Below are 23685 nucleotides of genomic sequence, written 5' to 3'. Positions count from 1 at the left end.
GGTTGGATGGGAAGTGTCGGTGCACAGCCATTTTAAGATCTCTTCAGAGATGTTCAATCGGATTCAAGTTTGGCCTCTGGCTGGGCCACTCAAGGACATTCACAGAGTTGTCCTGAAGCCACTCCGTTGATATCTTGGCTGTGTGCTTAGGGTCGTTGTCCTGCTGAAAGATGAACCGTCACCCCAGTCTGAGGTCAGGAGAGCTCTGGAGCAGGTTTTCATCCAGGATGTCTCTGTACATTGCTGCAGTCATCTTTCTCTTTATCCTGACTAGTCTCCCAGTTCCTGCCGCTGAAAAACATCCCCAGAGCATGATGCTGCCACCACCATGCTTCACTGTAACGATGGTATTGGCCTGGTATTGGATGAGCGGTGCCTGGTTTCCTCCAAACGTGACGCCTGGCATTCAAACCAAAGAGTTCAATCTTTGTCTCATCAGACCAGAGAATTTTGTTTCTCATGGTCTGAGAGTCCTTCAGGTGCCTTTTGGCAAACTCCAGGCGGGCTGCCATGTGCCTTTTACTAAGGAGTGGCTTCCATCTGGCCACTCTACCATACAGGCTTGATTGGTTGATTGCTGCAGAGATGGTTGTCCTTCTGGAAGGTTCTCCTCTCTCCACAGAGGACCTCTGGAGCTCTGAAAGAGTGACCATCGGGTTCTTGGTCACCTCCCTGACTAAGGCCCTTCTCCTCCGATCGCTCAGTTTAGATGGCCAGCCAGCTCTAGGAAGAGTCCTGTTGGTTTCAAACTTCTTCCACTTACGGATGATGGAGGCTACTGTGCTCATTGGGACCTTCAAAGCAGCAGACATTTTTCTGTAACCTTCCCCAGATTTGTGCCTCGAGACAATCCTGTCTCGGAGGTCTACAGACAATTCCTTTGACTTCATGCTTGGTTTGTGCTCTGACATGAACTGTCAACTGTGGGACCTTATATAGACAGGTGTGTGCCTTTCCAAATCATGTCCAATCAACTGAATTTACCACAGGTGGACTCCAAGTAAGCTGCAGAAACATCTCAAGGATGATCAGGGGAAACAGGATGCATCTGAGCTCAATTTTGTGCTTCATGGCAAAGGCTGTGAATACTTATGTACATGTGCTTTCTCAATTTTTTTATTTTTAATAAATTTGCAAAAATCTCAAGTAAACTTTTTTCATGTTGTCATTATGGGGTGTTGTGTGTAGAATTCTGAGGAAAAAAATGAATTTAATCCATTTTGGAATAAGGCTGTAACATAACAAAATGTGGAAAAAGTGATGTGCTGTGAATACTTTCCAGATGCACTGTATGTAGAGAAGAACATGTGCCTGAAATGTGTGAACAGTTGCCCTTCCCTTTGAATGGTGTTATATTTTCTCTGTTTACTTTGATCTTTTCCTTCTCTTGGCATCCTTATTTTGATTTGTTACCTTATATTAACCTCATGTAATCTGTGATTTTAAAAGTTGTAACAATTACTGTATTAACTATCATATTGGACAAACTTCTTGGTAGTCCAGTAACAGTCTTTATCTGAAAGTTCCGTTCAGAAAACTTTCCTCTGGGGTCATTGGCACTATTGTAATTATTTGTTGTATCACTCATGACAGTTATTATCTGACATTGTTTATATGATTTAAACAATTCCTTTGCTTTTATTGCCATTTTTAAGTCTGTACCAAGCTACCAAAAGCCTGGACAGTTTGGGGCCTAGAGAAGGTTGGGAACCCCTAGCCTAGATAACATGCACATATGATGTGCCTAAGATTGAATCAGTCATTTAAAATAATGAAAGACTGGTTAACTTACATTTACTTAACTGAGAGACGCCTTCATCCAAGGCAGCATTCAACATATGAAATACCATTTGTTTCGTTTTCCCTAAAGGATCACAAGCAGGTGAAGTGACTTGCTTATGGTCACGTGGTATTAGGAACTGAACCCACAGCCCCTGGATTTGAGGTTTAAGTTAGTAACCACTATGCCACACTTAAACCGTTTACACTGGCAGTTCTGGAGGGTGCTGAACACATATCCTGTGTATCCTGCCTTGCGTTCAGTGCTTCAGCGATACGCTAAGCATGTACGTCTGCAGCCCGGAGCCTCAACCGTGGAGCCACGAGTAGGTGGAGCTACGTGATACGGGGTTACACTATACAGTAGTTACTGTTAGGGGTGGAGTGTGGTGTTATCTGACTGAAATAATGTCAACTAAATCGAGTGACGTAAACGTGCAGTGCAATGGACAGGACTCCTTCAAGGGCAAGTCAACGATGGGCTCCGGGCTGCTGAGATACCTCTCCTGGACACATTCCAGCCTTCGGCACTCTAAATCAGATTTAGCATCTGATACTGTTAACATTAAATAGTTTACATTCTGTTCTTCTTTCGATTGCTCCCGTTTGGGGTCGCCACAGCGGATCATATTATTTGGGGCCACGTTCTCGCTCCTCGTTTATTTACGTAGGAAGTTACTGAGGATTTCAAAGCACCGACCGGCTCGCGCAGAACACGCGGCGCACTGACTGCTGGTCTGCTGAAGCCCTCAGAAGACAATGGGCGGGAAGCGCGAGTCCTGCGGGCGGAAATAAGAACAGGCGGGAAGTGAGGCGTCGTCCATACGGTAAGCAAAATAATCGACGTAAATGCGTGTAATCTAAACTTAAAAAAAAACATTATTGGTACATTGCCTTTTAAACTTACCTTCGCCTTCCTTACATGCTTTTGAAGATGATTATGAAGCTAGGCGAACGAAACTCTAATAAAGAAAACAAGTCGCCTCAATGATGGTAACGCGCTCAAATTTATATCATATATGTTAGATAGTCCCGCTATATCCTAACACAGGGTCGCGGGGGTCTGCTGATATATAACAGGATGGTCAAGTACAGCTATATATAATGGCATTTTGTTTTTCTCCGTGTAGTATTACTCAACTTGGCAATTTCTCAGAAAGAATGTCTTCGTAACTGACTATACTGTATTTCAAAGGCGGTGGAACAGAATTAGGAGCAGGACAAATTCCTGCAATAAGTTGTTGTCATACACAATGCAGTGAGGATTTTATACTTACATGTCTTCTGCTGACAACATGGTAGGGGTAAATTACCGGGAAAGTTTTGTTACCGTTTTCGAAAGAATGAGCCGTGAAATGGGGATAGACGTGGCTGGAAAATGAGTTTCAATTTTCTGTCTCACTTTGCCGCCTTCCCCGAAAACGATTAGAGAATCTTACAGAACACGAAAAAAGCAGGAGAGATTAATCGAAATGACTCGAAACCCTGAGTCACTGCCACTCAAGTTAGTAAAAACAAAACAAAAAAAAAATACAAGACATACCCGAAATGTAATTCGACAGCTTTCTAACTCGTATTTTTCCAGACGTCTTTTGTAAGGCGGCGTTGTCAATACGCGTTTTAATATAGCTGTTAAAACCAAGACTGACTAACGCTTATGTAAATGAAATCTAGTGGCTTGAAGTTAATACAAGGATTCTAACTGATGGCGACTGCAGGGCGTCACTTATGTCTGCTGTGCTGCACTTTGAAACCACCGGCAGCCCGTTCAGCGCGTTACCAGACTAATGCGCGTGAAATGAGGTTCAGCTCTGTTTTTGCTTTTATTTCTGCTAATTAAACATTTATGCTCAAAGAAGGAAGAGAATCGGTCAGTGAGTCGCCGCCTGCTTTGCTGCTGCCACTGTTCTAAATGCAAACTCCTCGCAGTTAGGAGACCTGGGTTCGCATCCCGGGTCCTCCCTGCGTGGAGTTTGCAAGTTCTCCCCGTGTCTGCGTGGGTTTCCTCCCACAATCCAAAGACATGCCGTTTAGGTGGATTGGCGATTCTAAATTGCCCCAAGTGTGTGTTTGTGTGTCCTGTGGTGGGTTGGCACCTGCCTTGCGCCCTGTGTTGGCTGGGATTGGCTCCAGCACACCTCCGTGACCCTGTGTTCGGATTCAGCGGGTTGGAAAATGGATGGATGAAGATGGAAGATGTTAAAAAAAAAACTAGTATTTTACCCGTTATCTTGGATTTGGTTTGGCGACTGACAGTCGATTTAGGGCTTTAAAATAAAATATCCCTGAGAATAAAACGTCAACATAGGGTTTCTTATCCAGTTAAAGGGGAGAATTTGTAATGTATACTTTTGCAAGGGAAGAGCCAGGATTTCCTATGTGTTTGTTTGTTATATATTCTTTATAATTATTTTTTCTTGAGTTTCTGTAAAGTTTTAATTTCCCCATTGTGGACGAATAAAATCTTATCTATCGCCATAAAAACCCCATGCAATATCTTGGTATCTTACTCGAAATGTCGAGTGACTTGGTGCTTTGAAATATCAGCTGACCACATGATGGCAGTAGAGCACTGAAAATTCCAAATGTGGACGCTTTCACTTACAGTACCCGTACTTTAGGAAGGAGTGCCACAGAGCTAATAAGCAGTTGTTGACAGTCCATTTATTATATGCCCCGTTGTATACATTGGTCTGGAGCCTCGATCTTCCCGCAGTATGGCCACAGACCCCGCCACTGGTAGTGACGATACTTAACTCTTTTCGTTAATCGTCTTACCCGTTGTCCGACTGAGGTCTGCTAGGATAATGAACGTGCCTTTTTTGTCATTTATATCTTCACCCCTTCTCAGCTATACTGACCTCACTTGCGTGGTTTCCTCCTAGTATACTATACAAACTGTATTTGTTTGCCATTATATACAGTATGTAACTGTAATGCCACATAATGTTAACTTCTCTCAGAAAGAAACCACTGAATGAAAACACACTGATTCGTAGCAGTCACGAATTTTAATATTGTAAAGTAAGCACCCTGCTTTAGAAGCACGACTGGGTTTTCATTTCTATTTCTTGTGTTTTTGGTGCAGCTATTACAGGTATCAAATACTGGAGAAAGTGAACAACGAATGAACATGAAGAGAAATTTTAATGAGAACCATACAAGACATTCTGCAGGTATGAACCAAAATGCAAAACAAATGCTGTGTACATTTCTGTACATTCAGCAATATAGTTTTTTTAGAGCTGTAAACCATCTTAAGTTTATATTAGTATGCTATTTTTTCAGAAATGAAAAACAATACAGTATATTTTTTTTTTTCTGTTACCATTCTGCATGCCATAGGTGTCATATAAGGAAGATAATGCTTTTAGTAGTTTATTACTTACATCATTAGACTACAGAAGCTTGACAGTTTTTTGACTGAGGAAAGCTGTGCAATAATCATGCAGGGTCTAGTTAGCCAGATACTACAGTATATATGCTGCTTGGTGTGACAAATGCCTATGTTTTTTCATGAAAACTAGCTTTGATGTTTGAGTGACAGGGACTGGAAACATAAAGTAGAATTAAAAAGCAGGAAACAGGCAAGAAGTTTCAGTGATTGTGGGAACTTTAATAATGAGACCAAACAAGAATTGCAATTGAGAGAATACCAAGATTTAAAACCTGCGGTGGAGCATTCATAACCTCTGAGCTTTTAGTAAAATGGCAGTTACAATCTGACATATGTGTAAGAAAGAATAAAGAAACCTTGCAATCCATTGTAATGCTGATGTGAGTTGCATCATCCCGATAACACAAAGGTAACATTTATTCCAGAAACCTCAACATTGAAAAAAATATTTCTGGTTTAGTAAAATTGTTTTGACCCTTAGATGGACTGGAGCCCTGTCCAGGGATTGTTCCTGCCTTGTGCCCGTTGTTTGCTGAGATAGGCTCCACCTTCCCTGTGACCCTGGTCTAGATAAGCAAGTTTAAAAGTAAATGGAAGAATAGATAAATATAAGTACTGTATGTAGAGATTACAGCTATGAGTGGTAACCTAGTCTGTTAGCAAAGTTCATGTTTTTATTAGCTTAGCTCTTCTTTTTTAACCTGTGTATCCAATTAAATGTCACTGGTATCACTTGGCCAAGACTGAATACCAGTGCAGAACAAGGCACCAGTTCATTACTGGATGTGCTTATGAACACACCCATACTTAATCACATTCAGCCAATTTACAGTTTCCATCCATCCATTTTCCAACCCGCTGAATCTGAACACAGGGTCACGGGGGTCTGCTGGAGCCAATCCCAGCCAACACAGGGCACAAGGCAGGGCACAATCCTGGGCAGGGTGCCAACCCACCGCAGGACACACACAAACACACCAGGGCCAATTTAGAATCGCCAGTCCACCTAACCTGTGGACCTGTGGGAGGAAACCGGAGCAGCTGGAGGAAACCCACGCAGACACGGGGAGAACATGCAAACTCCACGCAGGGAGGACCCGGGAAGCGAACCCAGGTCTCCTAACTGCAAGGCAGCAGTGCTACCAGTGCGCCACCGTGCCGCCATTTACAGTTTCCAATTACCCTAATACTGCCTACAGGTTTGTGAGGAATTTACTGGAAGTTCTTATTGCACAACTCAGTATTAAGATTAATAATAAAATATATGTATTATATCTTGCGGATGTTTTACAGGTAGTGGAAATATAATGTAAAGTTTTATATCTTAACTAGAATTTAGGATTATACTTTTGAAAGTTGTTTAAATATATATATACAGTGGTGGTGACTGCTTAAAGGAGGAATTCAAAAATGAAGGGGATTATGTGTAGGTGCATAAAACTGTTTGTTTACTTAAATGTACTCCCCTAAAAAAAATATAAAGATACAGGATGCTGGAATACGCCATCCCTCAACAATAATCCTCATTTAAAAGCCAGCAGGGAAAACAGTTCTGTTCTTCAAATGTCAGTGCTAAAAGCTGCTCAACCCTAATCTAGTAGTCCAAAAACAAAAGAAGAGATGACGTTCCACATTGAAGATCAGTATTCCAGAAGCATGGTCTTCCATTTAGATAGGGAAAATCTGATCAAAGTATTTTTACAAATGTCTACATTGTCGGCCTTGTCAACCTATGGAAAGTATTCAACCTGGCAAGGTTAATGCCTTAAGGACCCAAAAGCATGAATGATGAAAGAAATCAATAATCAAAGGAATGTAAATGTTATATTAAACGTAGTTTCTGGAAAAAAAGTTAATTCATCAAAGACAGCAAAGAATGTCAGACTGCATTTTGCATGTCCATTGTAAATTTCTTCAATGGTCCTTTTAGTGTAAGACAAAACAGTTGTGCAATTGATTGGAATTACGTATATTTAACAGGGCAAAAACAGAAATCGTTGTGAAGATTATAAGCTGTGTATTTTTAAATAAAAAACTTTTTAATTCTTTTTCACAGAGTGCTTTTCATTTAACTTATACTGTAAGTAAAATCTGGATTAATAACACAGGCTCTTGGTTTTAAATGATGTGGTGTCTGACACATTTTCAATTGACAAATGCACAACTGCGCCACAGGGACAGTAAAGCATCTATTAACGCAGAGCACAATACAATGTGAGGACTTCTGCAGGACAGTGAAGAAAAGTCCATAATAAATAAATAAATAAATACAACTGTAGATAGTTTAAAAATTTTATAGTTCTTTAAAATCACTAGAAATTAATCCACTTGCCTTCAATTGTTTTATCAACTCACTTCGCTTGCCAACACCTATTTAAAAAGGTGGTATGGAGAAGAGTTTGTGGGGCGCGGGTGGAAGACGGTTTGGTCCTTAGTTATTACAAAAAGAAAATCAGCTACTTGAGTATTTCACTACAGCTGCCCATTTTAAATACCAATGAATTATATCAAGTGTAGTAAAAAGTAGAAATAAAATAGTAAAACAAAATAAAAAGTAAATAAAAAATGTAATTACATTAATGCCTCATCAAAAACAATATTATGAATTACTTTATCCTCTAACTTACATTCTATAAACATTGTTTTTTTGGATTTTTCTTCGCATATGGTTCGGGATTTTTTTCTCTTTCTTGTTTGTTGGACGATTCTCTTTGTTCTTGATTTTTATTATAAGCGGGCAATTTTTTGTTCATTTTCTTTTTTCAACATTTATTATTAGCTCTTGCTGCTCTTTTCTATCTACCTTGTCATTGTAACTGGCTGATTTAAAGGGTGAGTTAGCACTGAGAGTATCATGGGGTGGTATGGAGAGAGGATGTGTGCAGTAAGAGGAATGATTGGGCAAGCGGATATACTGTACATGGTATGTGAATTGTTTTATCGATATATGGGTTTATAGTACTGTGACTTCTTAATGTTTACTGTAAGTCTCTATAAATAAGAGCCTTCTATTAGGTTTCTTCTGTCAATTTCTTTCATATTATGTGAATGTAGTCACTTTCTCTTTTTGGAGGAACCACCTAACAATCATTTTATGTAAGTCACTAAACAATTTTGATAAATGTAATGCCTGTTTTTTAGTAGTAGCACATTTGTAACATAACCTATTTTTCTTATTTTGATAACTCTGTCTTCTTGTTATGAATTGCAGGCTATCAGCAAATGCCATTATACACTCTTAAGAAACAAGGTAACATAACCCAACCACTGAATCCTATTGAAAGTGAGTTTTATTCATGCAATGAATATTTGCCAACACAGCATTATGACCCTTCTTTCATGTCATCAGGTAAGTATTTTGGCTAAAGTGTTTAATAGTTTGCACAATCAAAATAAAAATACCATGCATTCATGTTCATCTAAAACAGTAAACTATTATTGCATGTCATTTTTTATGAGAATGTTTTACACAGTTATAATTGAGGAAGATTTCAAAACACACTTTTTCATTTAAAATATTATATGTCACTAGGAATTATAAATGTTATTTTCTATGAAAGTAGAGAAAGCAGGCACACTGGCATTTAAACACTGACAGAGATTCTAGTTAAATAAAACTAGTCATAAAAAATCAAAAGATTATGAAAGGCTTTCTCATGACACAAGTATCTTTCTACAAAACCATGTATTTAGTCAGTATTGTGTGCAATATAAAAAAGGCCTAACTTCAAAAAATTATGCTATTCACGACATTTTATCGTGTGAAAGATTTTAAATTTTCTTGATACTATGTAACACCTACTTTTGCAGTCATTTAGAAATTAAGTATTTACATTTTTGACACATTACTGTGGAAGATACTTTGTTTTAGCTACTGCTGTAAATGTTATGTAACCATTTTTTGTACATATGATATGATTTTGCATTTAAAATCATGACATGCGTATATCTTCTCATACAGTAATCTAACAATCCTTTGTTTTGCACTTAATGTGAAATGGTTACGGTTAACATGGCAGTTAAAATACTTAGCATAATTGTCCCTGAAGTTGTTAATGTGTAGCAAAATGTTTTGAGGGTATGTTCAGAATAGAATTAAGACATTTTCACACGAATATTATTCAGTACCAAAGTGTTTGACATTTTTTTCTTAGTACTTTTTATTTTGTATTCCACAGGAATGAATGTGTATCCTTCTTTCCTTCAAGCTGGAAGTGAGGATCCATTGGTACATAACAGTCAGCAACTGACTCCGGAAACTTACAACTTAAGATCATATGCTACACAACCTGGCAAACTTCTTACAACGTTGCCTCGTTTGGAGTATGTCTCATTGCGTTGCTTTCTGTTCTGCAATAATATTTGATGAAATAGTAGTAATATGAGAATATTAATACAGAATATGCTGAATATTTACTGTAATTATTATTTTATTTTATGTATACTGTCATTTAATTGATTTTTATATGGCCAAAGCAACTAGCTTACCTTTTTTGGGAAAGATCAATGTACAAGTTGAGTACATATTATAAAATAAAACAGGCAAGAAGTTGATTTCACAAGGTCGCAATCATAGCACTTGCACATTCTTCATTAGTGACATTTTTAAAAGTTAGAATTTCTTCATTAGCTTTACAGTTAATTTGTAGGCTATTTAATTATTTTTGTAGAGTTTTATATTATATAAATCTATTTATTAATGAATATAAAGTACATAAAATACACAGTACATTAGTATTTGCCATTGGTGTTTTTGTGATCCGTTTTTGTTAAATATGGTGTTGATTTACTACTCAAATTTTATTTGGAAAACTGCAGTACTTTCAGTTCTGGATATAACAGGATGTTCCTCCTAAAGCACTGTGATAAAGATACAGTACATTTAAATCAAGGGTAAGATATTTTGCCCCAAAAAGAGACAACCAATCTGCTTTCCTCTCAAGCATTTTTATTCCCTTGTCTATTATACTTTTTCGGGTCTCTTCTTTTTCTCTCTTGTTTTCAGTTCCTCTCACTCTTTAATCATTGTCACTGAGCACATGCCGTTGGATTGCTGATTGGAATCAGGCTTGCCAGATTTCCAAAATCACTGATTGGGGCAGCCACCATTTTGAGCGGCCAAAAAAGGATGTTAGTAAATTAGGGAAGGCAAAAGATAGATACTTTTAATTAGATTATAATTATAGATATTTAAACATGTATAATCTATGAGAAACATATGAAAACACGAGCACATAACGTACAGGAACACACGATACAAACACTCGGATTCAGATGACAGTTACAAATTTTAATTATAAAAGGTGTAATGCCAGGTTGTTTTTCAAAAATGTAGCAAGCCTTTTTAAATTGATATCCAATCTAAAATTTGAATTAATATTTGTTTCTACAAGCAGTTTTTGTTCAGTTGGCATTTTCAGAGGCAATGTGGGACTTAGGATTTTTCCATTGAACTTGGGACAGTCCAGCTGAAATCGGGATGTCTGGCAACCATGATTAGAATCCCTGGTGACTCTCCCATTTTCAAGGCCGGTCCCAAAATCTTTACATAGTCTGATGCATTCATCTTTTAGATCTGTGGGATTACATCCTTATCCTGACAGAATATCTACCCTCTAGGTTAGAGTCAAATCACTAGGGAAGGTCACCCTCTGATGCTCAGTAAACAAGTTAGAAAATGTACTCGTGGCTTACTAATGACTTAGTGAACTAATTTTAAAGTTGGAATGTTTAAATATTTTTAGTTACTTCATCAAAGAGTAAGTAATCACATATTTGTTTATTAAACATTTCATTTGCAAAAGTAACATCAATAATAAAATGCAATTAAGTGCAGTAATAAACTACAATACATGCATGCTTTCTAACAGCACTTAAAATATTGTGTAGTAAATAGGTAGTCCAAACAGGCGTATGGTGGTTCAGTGGCTTTCATAGACAGCAGAATCCAACTCGAGTGGTGTAAACATGACACAGATGAATGTTTTGTTGTTAATTTTGGAAGGGGATATATAGGTAATTGCAGCTCACATTTTTCTAACATAACATATTTGAAAGAAGTAAGTAATGGACTGTTAAAATCTCTGACGTCTCAAGGTAAAATTGTTGGCTTATTTGGTTGATAAAGGGGAGCATGTCTGGAACTTTGCAGACAAATAATAGTCTTATGGAAATATTGAATTGTTATATGTATATAATGCAAACATAAGGTTGTTTTATAAAATAAAAAATATACAAATCATACAAGTTGAACTGACCTCTCTCAAGGTGAGTTTGAAACAGTAAACTAATCTGTAATTGAAGTTACAGTAAACATAGTAAACAAGTTTTAAAAGAAATGAGTTTGCAAGTTCAACAATTCATTTTAGTGGAAGATTTTACAAATCCAGAATTTTCTGCAGCACACCCTAGTTGAGATATCCCAATGAAAATGTAAACTTTACTGACCAGTCCCCTTAAAGAATAGGTATGCTAAGTTTTTACATGCCTACAGACAGACATGGGAACTGCAAAAGATGATTTTTGCATGACATACAAATGCACCTAAAATACATTCTAGAGCATACAATCTATTTTACTTACAGTTTATTAAGAACCTAGATTATATTCTTATCTTCTGGTTTTTAATCAATAAAAATATTTTAAAATAGTGCTTTGAGTTTAGGAACATTATTCTATAAATAACATATTACTTCATGTCACTTTACTTTTGATCTCTTTTTCTGTTTGGGGTTGTGGTGCAAGTAGAATGTCCAACATTACAAATTCTGAATTGAACATCTGGTGATATACAATTCAAAAATATACTAAATGTACTTTTTGTGTTTTGGAAGGAAACATTGCTTATTATGGAAACAAAAATATATTTGGAAACTTACATACTTTATTACCAACCCATCCATCTGCCAAACCTAGAACTTAATCCAATTTTAGATATGTGGTAAATCAGAATTTTTCATGGTACAGAAAATTAATACAGTTTAGTTTTTCAGCTCAGGAACAAGACGTCAACTATTTAATCCTGGATCCTGGAAAGAAAATGATATTTTGACGAATAGAAAACAAAATGATGTTCCTTTATGGAGTGGGCAGTGTCAGGGAAGATTAAATGCAAATAATTCTTGGAGAAATGGTCCCAATGATCAACATTGTTTCCTGCAACAAGTCAGTCCTTCATGGACAACCAGTGAGAGAGAGTTTCAGTGGCCAGTACCTACTTCAAATACATTTCCTAAAATGGCTAAATATAAGAATGCTTCATATTCAGTAAAACCTTCTGTGGCAATAGAATACCAGAAGAAGTCACAGGTAAGAAACACGAGTATGCTGTGTTGTATGTTATTTTGCCATTTTAAGAGAAAGGTTGATAAAGAAATGATGACCCTCTTTAATCAGTAATTAAAATTGGTTATTCTGTCTGACATAACCAAAATATTTGTGCAACATATTTCAGATTTGTTATTATCTTATTATACTTGAGATGTGCTACCACTTTTAATTACTATTGTCTTTTTTGAAACTTTGCTTTTTAGATTTATTTGTTCAACATCTGATCTTTCATAACCAGACCAATTACTGAAAACCGACTTAACGTTACAGCTTGTCTAAGTAATAAGCTTATTCATAAGAGAACGTTTTGAGTGTACATGTGACCAGCTGATTAGACTGGCTTTGATGGGTGGACCGATTTTTTTTTTCTTTTCTCAGATGGCATATTTATTGTATGCTTGAATATTTTTTCCTGTGCCATTTAGTGATTTAAAAGTTAAAAAAGATGAGATTTTCATTCTTGAATATTGCTTTAAAATATTAATTGTACTGAAAAAAACTCACCCAGCCCTAGTTGGCAGAGTGGAGGCATTGGTTGGAAAGAACTGAGCTGGTATTATTTCATATTCACATATTTTAAAGACTTACTTTAAATTCTGAATGCTTGAAAGGCTTGCTCTTTAGTTGATTTAATTTTGTAGTATTATATAGACCAGAGGAAAAGAATAATAATGCAGATTCCCTGACCAGTCAATTTAAATTACTGAATCATAGTGTGATAATATACTGAGTTTAGTTTGATTTCAGTTTCTACCTTGCAACATACTTTTTTGCCAGAACATCTAAACTAATTGTGGTCTTCAATTAGATATTAAATAATTTAGGAAAATTATTCCTGAACATAAACCTCTGCCAGTTATTTGGTAAGGTAATCAAATGAGCACTTTTTGAAAACTTGTCCACAATAGTAAAAAATATTGGTAAAACCAGAAGAAGATGGTAAGTAAGAGAAAAAGATCATCTACTCGCAGGAGTATGGCAAATGCTGAAGAAGATTCATAGGTACATTCCAACAAGATTTTACACAATAGCAAAACTCACAATTTTATGCATTTTTTTTTTTTATTTTATGGTTGACCTCCAGACATAGATTTTTAATAAATATAATAGTTTTGTTTGTACCTGAGCCCGTAGTAGTTATTTAACTTGATATTTATTTTAATAATTTAAATTTAATAAAAAGGATTTGAGCAGTTACTAATCAAAATTCAAATTTTAAAAATTAGATCTGTACAATGCGAGTCTTGTTGGATGTCCGACTTTTTGGAAGGTGGCTTGGAGAGGTCAGTCCTCCTTGAAGGCTATGTCTTTTGGGAATGCCAGCTGATCCAGAACCTCAAGCTCAGGGTCACTGAACTGGAGAAGGAGTTGGCTAGCCTGAATTGTACTAGAGAAGTGGCAGACTTGACACAGGTCTCCTTTAAGGATATGGTGTGCAGCCCTAAGGTGGTATGGGAGGAAGCTCCAGTTCAGACAGATACAGATAATTACGTCACAGATGGATATAGGTGCAATACAAACAGTGCACACTGCCTAGGGGCATCAACCACAGAATTGGAACTGTCAAACCACTTTCAGACCCTTGTGGAGGTGACTCTAAAACTCTTAAGTAGTAGGCATGCATGATTAGCCTCATTAGATCACTTCAAAACTAGACCCCAAAAAGAGAAAGGTTGTGTTAGTGGAGGATTTGATCAGGGGAATTGAAGCACAGTTTTCCTGTAAAGACAGAATCTCATACAATGCGTTGCCTTCTGAGTGCACCAGTGGGAGACCTCCCAGGTAGGGTTGATAGATACTTGGCTACAACGGATGGATTCATATTTTTTATCCATGTTGGAACAAATTGCATACATATGGACAGGCTGTAAGTTCTGCAGTCCAAATTTAAAGAGTTAGTTGCCAGGCTGAGGAACAGAACTGATGAAATAGTCTTCTCTAAAGTTCTGCCAAGCCTAGCACACCACATCCTAGAAAATCACACTGGCTATCACAGAGTTGTAGATGTGTAGAATTTAACTAATATAATATAATCTCTTAAGATAAAAGAGTATCCTCTGCTCTTTCTTATATAGTTCATCAGTGTTAAAAGATCAGTGTTGTTCCAAATTCTGAGAGAAAATTAGAATGTTGTCAATGTAAACTAATACTGATAATCCTAGTAAATCTCGAAAGATATATTTACGAATGACTAGAAGACTACATGTGCATTTTCTAAACCATATGGCATGTCCATATATTTATAATGTTTAGTTAAGTGCAGGCTTATATTCATTGCCTTCTCTGATATGAAACAGTATGGGCATTTTTGAAAATGAAGATCGTAAAAACTGTAGATCATGTTATTTGGTCAAGAAGAGAAGAGAAGTTAGGAATAATGTTTTTTAATAGTACTCTTATTTAATGTCCTATAATACAGGATATTCATTGCAGTGTTGCAGGTTTTTCAGAGTCACAGAAAAAAAAAGCTGTAAAGGGACTAGAAGATGGTTTATTAAAATAGTTTGCAAACTTTATTGAAAATATTCATCCAGGGATTTTGTCCCACAATAAAAAAGTAGCTACATTTCTCCACCCGTATGGAACGATATGTCAGGATTTTGTGAAACACTGCTTCAGCTATGGCAGCTGCATGTGACTACTGTGTCCACTATTAGGGGCATTATTGTATGCTGTTTCTTATGTTAGAAGATTAATAGAGAGTGAGAGCCTGACATATACTTTGACCTTGGTGAGACAGATTTTGATTTTGTAATTACTAAGAATTGTACTCTCCGATTGGCTTGTTTTTTTTATGAACTTTGAGCCCTTGTGTTTTTGTTTACCTGCTGTCATGATGCTGACTGGCTATGTCTGTTATATTTGTTCCTTGACAATTTTGCTGCCATCTGAGATAAAAATACAGGAACTTTCTAATAATGTTTACAACCATTCTTAAATTGTAGGTGTAAAAATGTGAGTTTGGAGGTAGCTACAAGGAGTGTTAGCTAAAAAGTGATTGGTTGCTCTAATATTCGTTGTTGGATAAAATGTAGACAGGAATCGTTTACATAAATGCAAACTTTTTACATGCAGTGTTAGTGAGGTGGTCACTGTATTAGATGATGTAAAGGGTTAGGGGTAAGAGGGTTTCAGGTGTTCTGAATGAGGTTCTTTGCTAGAAATTACAGTACAGTACTTGGATTAATTTCTCGATTAATCTGTAATTACACTTCCATGTTACTTATTAGTAATAGGTAGAGGTCAAAATGAATGATTATGTTATGTGGCATAAATTATTGTTCATTTTAAAACTTAGGAATATGTGTCATTTAAACATAAAGCATTATTTCTTAAAGTTTGTTTAAATTTGAAGACTCTTGAGGCGAGTTTTGCGATTGTTATAAATGTTATTTCAAAATTACTAGTTTGTATTTATTTTCTTGTCTAGTTCTTTCTTAGTTGGCACATAACAATTGATTTTTTTCCATAAGGTTATGATGAGTCAACCAGTAAAGATCCAAACTACAGCTAAAAATACACTGCGCATTTTGACAGCTTCAATCGAAAAGCTGAAGGAATGGAGTCATTACTGCGAGAGAGTACCTTTACTCTTTGAAGTTCTTGGTAGGTGTTCCGAATGTTGTCCTTCATATAAAAATGTTTAATTTAGAAACCCTTTAGTAAAAGTGAAATATGGTAATGATTAATTGTGATTCAGGAGCAAACTCAAAAGTGAATATTTCAACAATACTTTTTAAATTCTTCAATGTTCTCATTTTTGACAGTGTTTTCCATGTTACAATTAATTATGTAAAACTAATAACTATTGGTTACCTTTTATTGAAATAGCTGATTTAGAAATTAAGAAATGGTTTAATGCTTAAAACCAATAATGCAAAATAAATTTGTACTCACAGACTGGTGGATTACAGTCTATTTCTTTAACAATAAAAGATTTAAAATGGAGGAGGGGAATTCTTAGTTTTATTGGTTCACTCAAACAATAATTAGACCATCAGACATTTTCAGTGTAGGACAGATATTTGTCAAGAAAGATAAATGTTTGTGTCAGTAAAATAATTTACGCTTTATTTAATTGTGTTGATACATTTTGTTCTCAGTTATAAAACAGTGTGATAGTACTGTAATATATCTACCAGTAGGAGGAGACAAAAGATAAACAAAGGGTTTAGTTTCAGTGTATATCTCTTGTGACAATCTCATTCTAAATTAATATTTTATTTTTAAATCTAAACATTTAAAAAATGTATGAAAACTCTCATTTAGAAACTGACCAGAAACATTTTTTTTTTTACATTTTTCTTATTAAACAATCTCAATCTCATAGACTGAGAATAAATTATTTGTTTTATTCCGAAAAAGAGTAGAACTTTTACATATAGTATTACTGTACTTACTTAAACTTCCACAAATAATTTCCATGGGACGTTGAGCACAGTTATTACTGAAAATAAACTTGCAGGATCTTATGCAATTTGTAGCTAGCCACTTTTTGAAACTTTTACCCATTCCACTGTGTCAGGGAAGATTAAATGCAAATAATTCTTGGAGAAATGGTCCCAATGATCAACATTGTTTCCTGCAACAAGTCAGTCCTTCATGGACAACCAGTGAGAGAGAGTTTCAGTGGCCAATACCTACTTCAAATACATTTCCTAAAATGGCTAAATATAAGAATGCTTCATATTCAGTAAAACCTTCTGTGGCAATAGAATACCAGCAGAAGTCACAGGTAAGAAACATGAGTATGCTGTGTTGTATGTTATTTTGCCATTTTAAGAGAAAGGTTGATAATTTCTTTCTTTCTTTAATTTTTTTTTCTCTACATAGTAGCAGTATTAATAAGTCTTTGTGGGCACTTACTGTTAATTTATGAAATTACGTATTATGCAAGGCTTATGGAACAGTTAATGGGTGTTTTGCTTAGAACCAGGATTGTATAAGAGCTATAGAATAAGCATTTAGAAAAACTACACTTTTAATATGATTATTGGAAGAAGGTGGTGCCACAGAATATTAGGATAGAAGTTTTTAAAGTCATTGTTTCAGTCCCAATCTTAAGGTCTGTCTTACACTAGTTTAATGCTTATACAAATGCACTTAAAGATTATATTAATTTGATTCTGTTTTATAGCTACCCTCGACTCTGCTGTTACATCTGATAAAATGAGTGCAAAGAACTTTCTTTTAAGAGATGAAAGAGCAACAGTACAATGTGTGTTTTATGAAATAGTAAGTCTTTTATTTGTATGTTTTCTCCTATTTGTGTTTAGAAATTTCAGTAAGAGCTCTCAGTGTAAATGTCCATTCATTGTACAGTATATGTCTCTAGAATACACTCTGGGTAATTAGAATAATACAGTTAATAAAATGCCATGGTTTGAATGCTAAGTATTGTGATAAGGTGTATCATTTGCCTTATTGTTTACCTATGTCTTTTTTGGAGACTCTCATATCATATAAATAGGTTTGCAATTCAGAGAACACTGATTTTCATTTACTGTATATGAACACTTGTCAAAGGTGTTTTATCAGTGCTGACTGATGATACACTATGCCAATTTTACATGACAATATTCTTACAGAACTTTGTGTAATTATTAAAATAAGTCACTTTTTGAAATGCTTTGGATTATAGCCACGTCACCTTTAAAAACTGACAAAATATAGTGCTGTTAAATATTAAGCAGTTTCTTATAGCTAAGGTAAAATGGTTGCTAAAAACTTGCAAAATATTAGAAACACATTAATTGGAGTTAGTATATTGGTATAGATTCTGTAAATCAGTGGAATATTTTGGAAGGACGCAACACTAATTTTACATGAGAAATTCCATCACGTTTGTTGATATTTTAATAGTGGCTTAGAAAACACAATCTCAGGCAGTGGTCCAAAATCTCACATTGGTTTTCATTAAGGCTGAGACTGGGTGACCGAGATAATCCTGAGTGACATGTTCTTACAGCCATTTAGAGAGCATGCATTTCCCAGAAAATCCCAGAACAATTAGGGCAGTAGTAGATTTGTCATAATATTACCACAGTCACTCAGATTTGTTTTCTCTTTATTAGCTTTTACTTTGACCATTAAGTGTGGAAAGTGCACCCCAAACTATAACAGAGTCACCTGACATTTTAAATATGGGGAAAATGCACTCAGGCTATATACGTTTGGTATATACCACAGATATCCTTGTCTTAATGTTGAGATCAAGGTGAAGGATGAGTCATCTGTCTATAAAAAATGTTAACTGTTCCTCAACAGACCACCATTGCAAAAGTGGATTTCAGATGTTTATGCAATATAACCTGACCATATTATCCTGTAGTTAAGCCTCTGTGAGGTCATCCGTGGACATGTCATATTGAAAACTTTCTGCTTATCTCTTAAAATTAATCAAGGCACTCAAATGATCCAGTTATTTGTCTGTATTGCCATTAATCTTTCATTTTTCTTACGGCCTTTAAGTCATTATCACTTTAGCCACTTCTCTATCACAAAATCGCAAAAGCTGCAGCCAAGTTATTTGTTTCTTCAAGATATTTTCTTGTTGCAATGAGATGTTAATTGGTAACTATGTCAATGACTGTGCCTTTGTAGAAGCACCACCTTTCTATATAACTCTTTTCAATTGCTGTATTTACTTAGATGATACTTAAGACTTCAGCCCATTACATGATTTCTAGTTGAAGACCACATTAAACTTAATGATTTCTGTTTCTGAATCTCTTTGCCTTGAGGATGTCAAATGACATGACTAAGAATCACGAAGGATGACAAACTTAGTTGGCAACACAGTACATGATTCTGGGTCAAAGTTGGTGACTGTAGTTCCTGGATCTTGTTACCTTGAGAATAATAAGCTTACATTATTAGAGATTGTGGTGTTAATAGCTTTTATAAATATTATGCAGCTCATGTTGCATCAGTTCATTCACTCTGTATGTCTTTTTGAGGCTTTGGGACCCAAGGACTTTGAATTTCACGTTGGATTTTGTATTTGAAGTACTTGACTTAAAGTACATTGACTAAAATGAGTATTTTTTGATGAGATGCCATCTGAGCACTGCTAGTTTATGATGCCATCATCAGGATGGGGGTTCTGGTTGCCAGGAGCGTAACTACAATGGTCATGACATTATCACTTCAATTAAGTGAAGAGTTGAAAGTTTGTCACTGGTGGACATTCTCTATCAGAATTTTGTGGATAAAACCTTATCTTTGCCGTTTACTAAAATTCTGTTTGGGCCATGTCTTTAACTACTTGACACTGTAAAGTACTGTTGAAAATTATATATTATGACTCATTGTTACAAAAATATTCTATAAACAAAAATGCGGTAACTGACCCTCTGATGAAGTAACTAAAAAATGTAATATGCTCCGATGTTCAAATTGGTTAAGTGAGTCCCGGAAAGCACCTGAATTTTATAACTTGTTTCATTCTGGCAAGATATCAGACAGTCAAGCCTCTATTCTGTTTTACATGGTTCAAAATATTAATTTTCCTTCTTTTTTCTTTCTTTTGAATTGTATACATTGTAGTTCTGGGTTAACATCATTGATTTCTGCTCTTAAAACCATATGCCCAACCCTATGACTTGTTTGACTTTATCAGAGTCTTTAGGGATGTCAAATGTTCCAACTTAGGGCTGTGCTGAACACACAAGACTGCCTCTGACTTGCTAAGACTAGTTAAATGAAGCCTCAAACTGAAAATCACTGGGAAAAATTGTTTAGTGTGACAGGGATTGTAGTTGCCTGCATTTCATATTATAGCAGTCAATGTTAATGACTGTAATGGGTTTAAGATCTTACCGTACATTATTTGCGCCATTTGCAGTGATACCTGTAAAAACACCAATAACTCTTGCTTTGTGAATTTATTTCCTGTTTTTCATCACCTGATCAGCATATAAAGAAGCAGGAGTTATTGTGATGTGTGTCCTATTTCTGTAGACACTACTTCTTGGCACTTCTGTTTTCCTTTGTATGGCAGAGATGGTATATTTTTGTATTTCAGTAGTCCTGGGATCAGCCTAGTTGCTCTCAAATATCTCTAGTGCTACCTCTATATCTTGTAATATGGAATCCAAACCTGCCCGCTCTATTACAGATGAGTCCTCACAAGTATGTTGTATATCTAAAGATAATGTTTCTTAACTTGTATTCAATACAGTATAGAATTGTATGTGACTGTGACTGTTTGCCTGTCTTAGTCACTCCTGTATGCTGTAAGGTTGTTAATAGTGATGAGTTCTTTATGACTCCCAAGGGCATAATATATATTTTTTCCATTAGGTGTACCTGCAGGTTTTTCCAGTGTGTAATTATATGTCAAGTTTTTTTTTTTTCTATGTTGGAAAAACTCACTTTTATTTACATTAAGCTTCGTCTTCCACTTTGGCACCCATACTTCAATGCTATCTGGTTGCACCTATTGTAATTTTTAGTGAATCCACATATCTGCCAATCCATCTATTATAGTGTAATCTGTAGGATTAATCTCCTTGTTAGTTTCATTTTCATATAGATCACTCCAGGTAGCGTAGTACTGTACCTCATCAAAACCATTTTGGTACTAAAGGTCAATTATATTGTATTATTCACAATAATCTAATGTTTTACTGATTCCTTGTAAGATCTGGCATACTAACAAAATATGATGTTTATTAGCATTTTCATTATTACTCCCACTCTTCAATGTGTTGCTTAAACTGGCATTATTGCTTCCATTAATTTTCCTGCAATATACTTCTAAATAACCGTTCTATAGTTGCTAGGATTGACCTGATTATTTTTTTTGTAATGGAATGCCATTTGCTAGTTTCTTGTATTTAAGAATTTATTCTGTATCTATTTTATACACAGTTTATATAATTTATATAAAGTCACTGTTTACCTTAGGCACTTTTGCGTAAATTTAACCTGGTCCTGATATATATTTTTTTGATTTCTGCCTTTTTAATTTTACAAGGGCACCTCTTTTTGTAATCTTCATCATTTCATATTTGTTTAACATTTATCTGTAACTACTGGGAGATTTACAGCCTTTTCACTAGTTACAACTAGAGTATATGAATTGAAAGCATTTACTATTTTCCTTTCTGTTTATTTTATTTCTGCATAATTCTGTTTTTAATACTGGAATATTATAATATTGATTGGAGGAAATGATAATTGGATGTCCGTAATACACTATCTGCTTTTTTACCATTGGCCAATTGCTAAAATACTCAAATATCTGTTATGTTTCATTTCATATTAATGTGGGCAATGACAAGTAGATCCTCTGCATCTCAGGATCAGAGCTTATCCACATAACCAGGAAGGTTTCACACCTGTGCGCCAAGGAAAGCAACACACTATTAAAGAATTCATGTTGTGGGACCAAACCCCAATAACTTAGTGTCTCATGCATTACTATACTTGACGTATGAATTAACTTTACACACATTTTATTCACAGATAAAATCACAAAATGGAAAACAATCACATAAATTGTTTCTCAAAATATAAATTCTGTTGGAAAGGTTTGTTTCATTTAAGAGATGATTTTCTATGGAAAATTAATACAGTGGCCACTGAGACTTATTAAGGAACTTAGTCTGATACACTCACTTCACTAAAACTACCTTTAATGCTTCATTTTCAAATAAGTATGCCCCTGTAGTTTTACTATTATTGTACAGATATTATGTTGTTATATTTTATGATTTGCACTTAGTTCTCTAAATGTAAGAGGCACTAAACTTCAATCGAAGTCAGAGAAAATGAAGGCAGAATTGAAGTTACCTTTGGTCATCTCTCACAGTTCAGTAAGAGAAGGAGTATCATTAGTTTGTGATGACTCAGTTCAGTATGATAATCACCATCCTGCACTTAACGTGTATTTTTTATAGTGAAATTCCTTTTCATTATACAGTGTAATGTAAAATGGCATTTAACAATTACGTAAGATGTACTGTAGATAGTTATTTCTTAAATGAATATTTACAAATTAGTTTGGCATAAAGTATGCAACCAGTTCCAAATGAGGTTGTAGTAATACTATATTGAGTACAGACTCAAGTTTATGTACAGAGCCTCCCTTTAAAAAGTCTTCTTTTACACTTTTTGTTGTACAGCTCATATGTGCATTATCTCTTAACAAGTATTTTCCTTTATAAAATAAGCCTCATTGAGAGTTGATTTGTAAATATTTCTTACACCAAACATACGTTTTTTTTTTTAAACTAAGCCTCTCCTTTTTTCTTTTTTGTTGTAAGGACCGTGACCTTCCACGATTTATTCGAGGCCAAATTCATAGATGTGTTGGCAATTATGACCGAAAAAAGGGCAAGTTGAAGTGTGTGTCAGTACGACCAGCAACAACATTAGAACAAAAAAAGTTCATTGAGTCAGTGAGAGTTTCAAATATTGAAGTTAAAAAGTTTATTGCAAATGTTAAAGAAATTTAGATGTCAGATTTTTTAAAAATCTCAGTATGTAGGAATCACTTCTTAATTTATATCCTTAATACTGTTATTTCAAAATTCTGTTCACAATTGTTTGGTTCTAAATAATATGTTGCTGCATGATATAGACATTGTTTTTGTAGTATTGTCTAGAATTAGCAGGGTGTTCCTGAAAGATATTATGAAATGTTTGATGTTAGTGATCAGCATCCCAGTAAAGTAATGACAAAATTCAGCTTTGAAATGTAATAAATGAGTCTTCTGTTTAGGACATTGTGGGATGTATTTTTTTTTATTTAAAACAGATTTTACTGGGCTATATTTTAAATAGCCAAAATATAACATTGATTAAAAATATATAATAGTAATCATACAAATATTTATATGTTTGTGTAGTTTTTTCATAGGCATAAAAACATACAAAACATGTTTTTTATTAATGGGAAAGTTATCTCAGGAGAAATATTTCATTTTTAATATTTCTTTTGGTATCAAAAACATAATAACCTATCTATACTATGTCTTTATTATTTTAAAAGGAAGGGCCCTTGGCTATTAAATTGTATTTGGACACACCTCTCTGCCATTTTAATTTTCAAAATGTAATATTTTATGTTAATAGAAGGTTAGGTGATTTCTTCATTAAAGCTGTTGATTTTTTATTACTAGTGACCTCAGGATTCATGTACTACATGACTCTGCCTACAATGAATTTTCTGC

At 35.1% G+C, this 23685-nt stretch overlaps 1 protein-coding gene across 2 annotated transcripts; it reads left to right on the top strand.

Moving 5' to 3' along the window:
• Nucleotides 1-1267: 1267 nt before the first annotated feature.
• On the top strand, nt 1268-23021 carry LOC120531538 (spermatogenesis-associated protein 22). Of its 2 annotated transcripts, none has more exons than XM_039757038.1 (8): nt 1268-2606; nt 4868-4955; nt 8388-8525; nt 9355-9499; nt 12169-12484; nt 15979-16111; nt 17643-17740; nt 22777-23021. In XM_039757038.1, the coding sequence occupies exons 2-8, from the start codon at nt 4907-4909 to the stop codon at nt 22966-22968; spliced, it is 1071 nt and encodes a 356-aa protein (XP_039612972.1). In that variant the 5' UTR covers nt 1268-2606; nt 4868-4906; the 3' UTR covers nt 22969-23021. The 2 variants fall into 2 exon arrangements, with proteins under 2 accessions (XP_039612972.1, XP_039612971.1); XM_039757037.1 differs by having other exon boundaries at nt 1268-2772.
• Nucleotides 23022-23685: the final 664 nt, after the last annotated feature.

The sequence above is a fragment of the Polypterus senegalus genome, chromosome 6 (assembly GCF_016835505.1).
Source record: "Polypterus senegalus isolate Bchr_013 chromosome 6, ASM1683550v1, whole genome shotgun sequence".
Lineage (NCBI taxonomy): Eukaryota > Metazoa > Chordata > Cladistia > Polypteriformes > Polypteridae > Polypterus > Polypterus senegalus.
Note: the sequence above shows the minus strand (reverse complement) of the source record. Positions and strands in the feature narration are given on the sequence as shown.

Bases quoted from the DNA above. Each gene is read 5' to 3' on its own strand.
- LOC120531538 (XM_039757037.1), top strand. The intron at 8,526-9,354 runs GTAAGTATTTTG...TGTATTCCACAG, and splicing joins CCCTTCTTTCATGTCATCAG to GAATGAATGTGTATCCTTCT. The intron at 12,485-15,978 runs GTAAGAAACACG...TTTTTCCATAAG, and splicing joins AATACCAGAAGAAGTCACAG to GTTATGATGAGTCAACCAGT.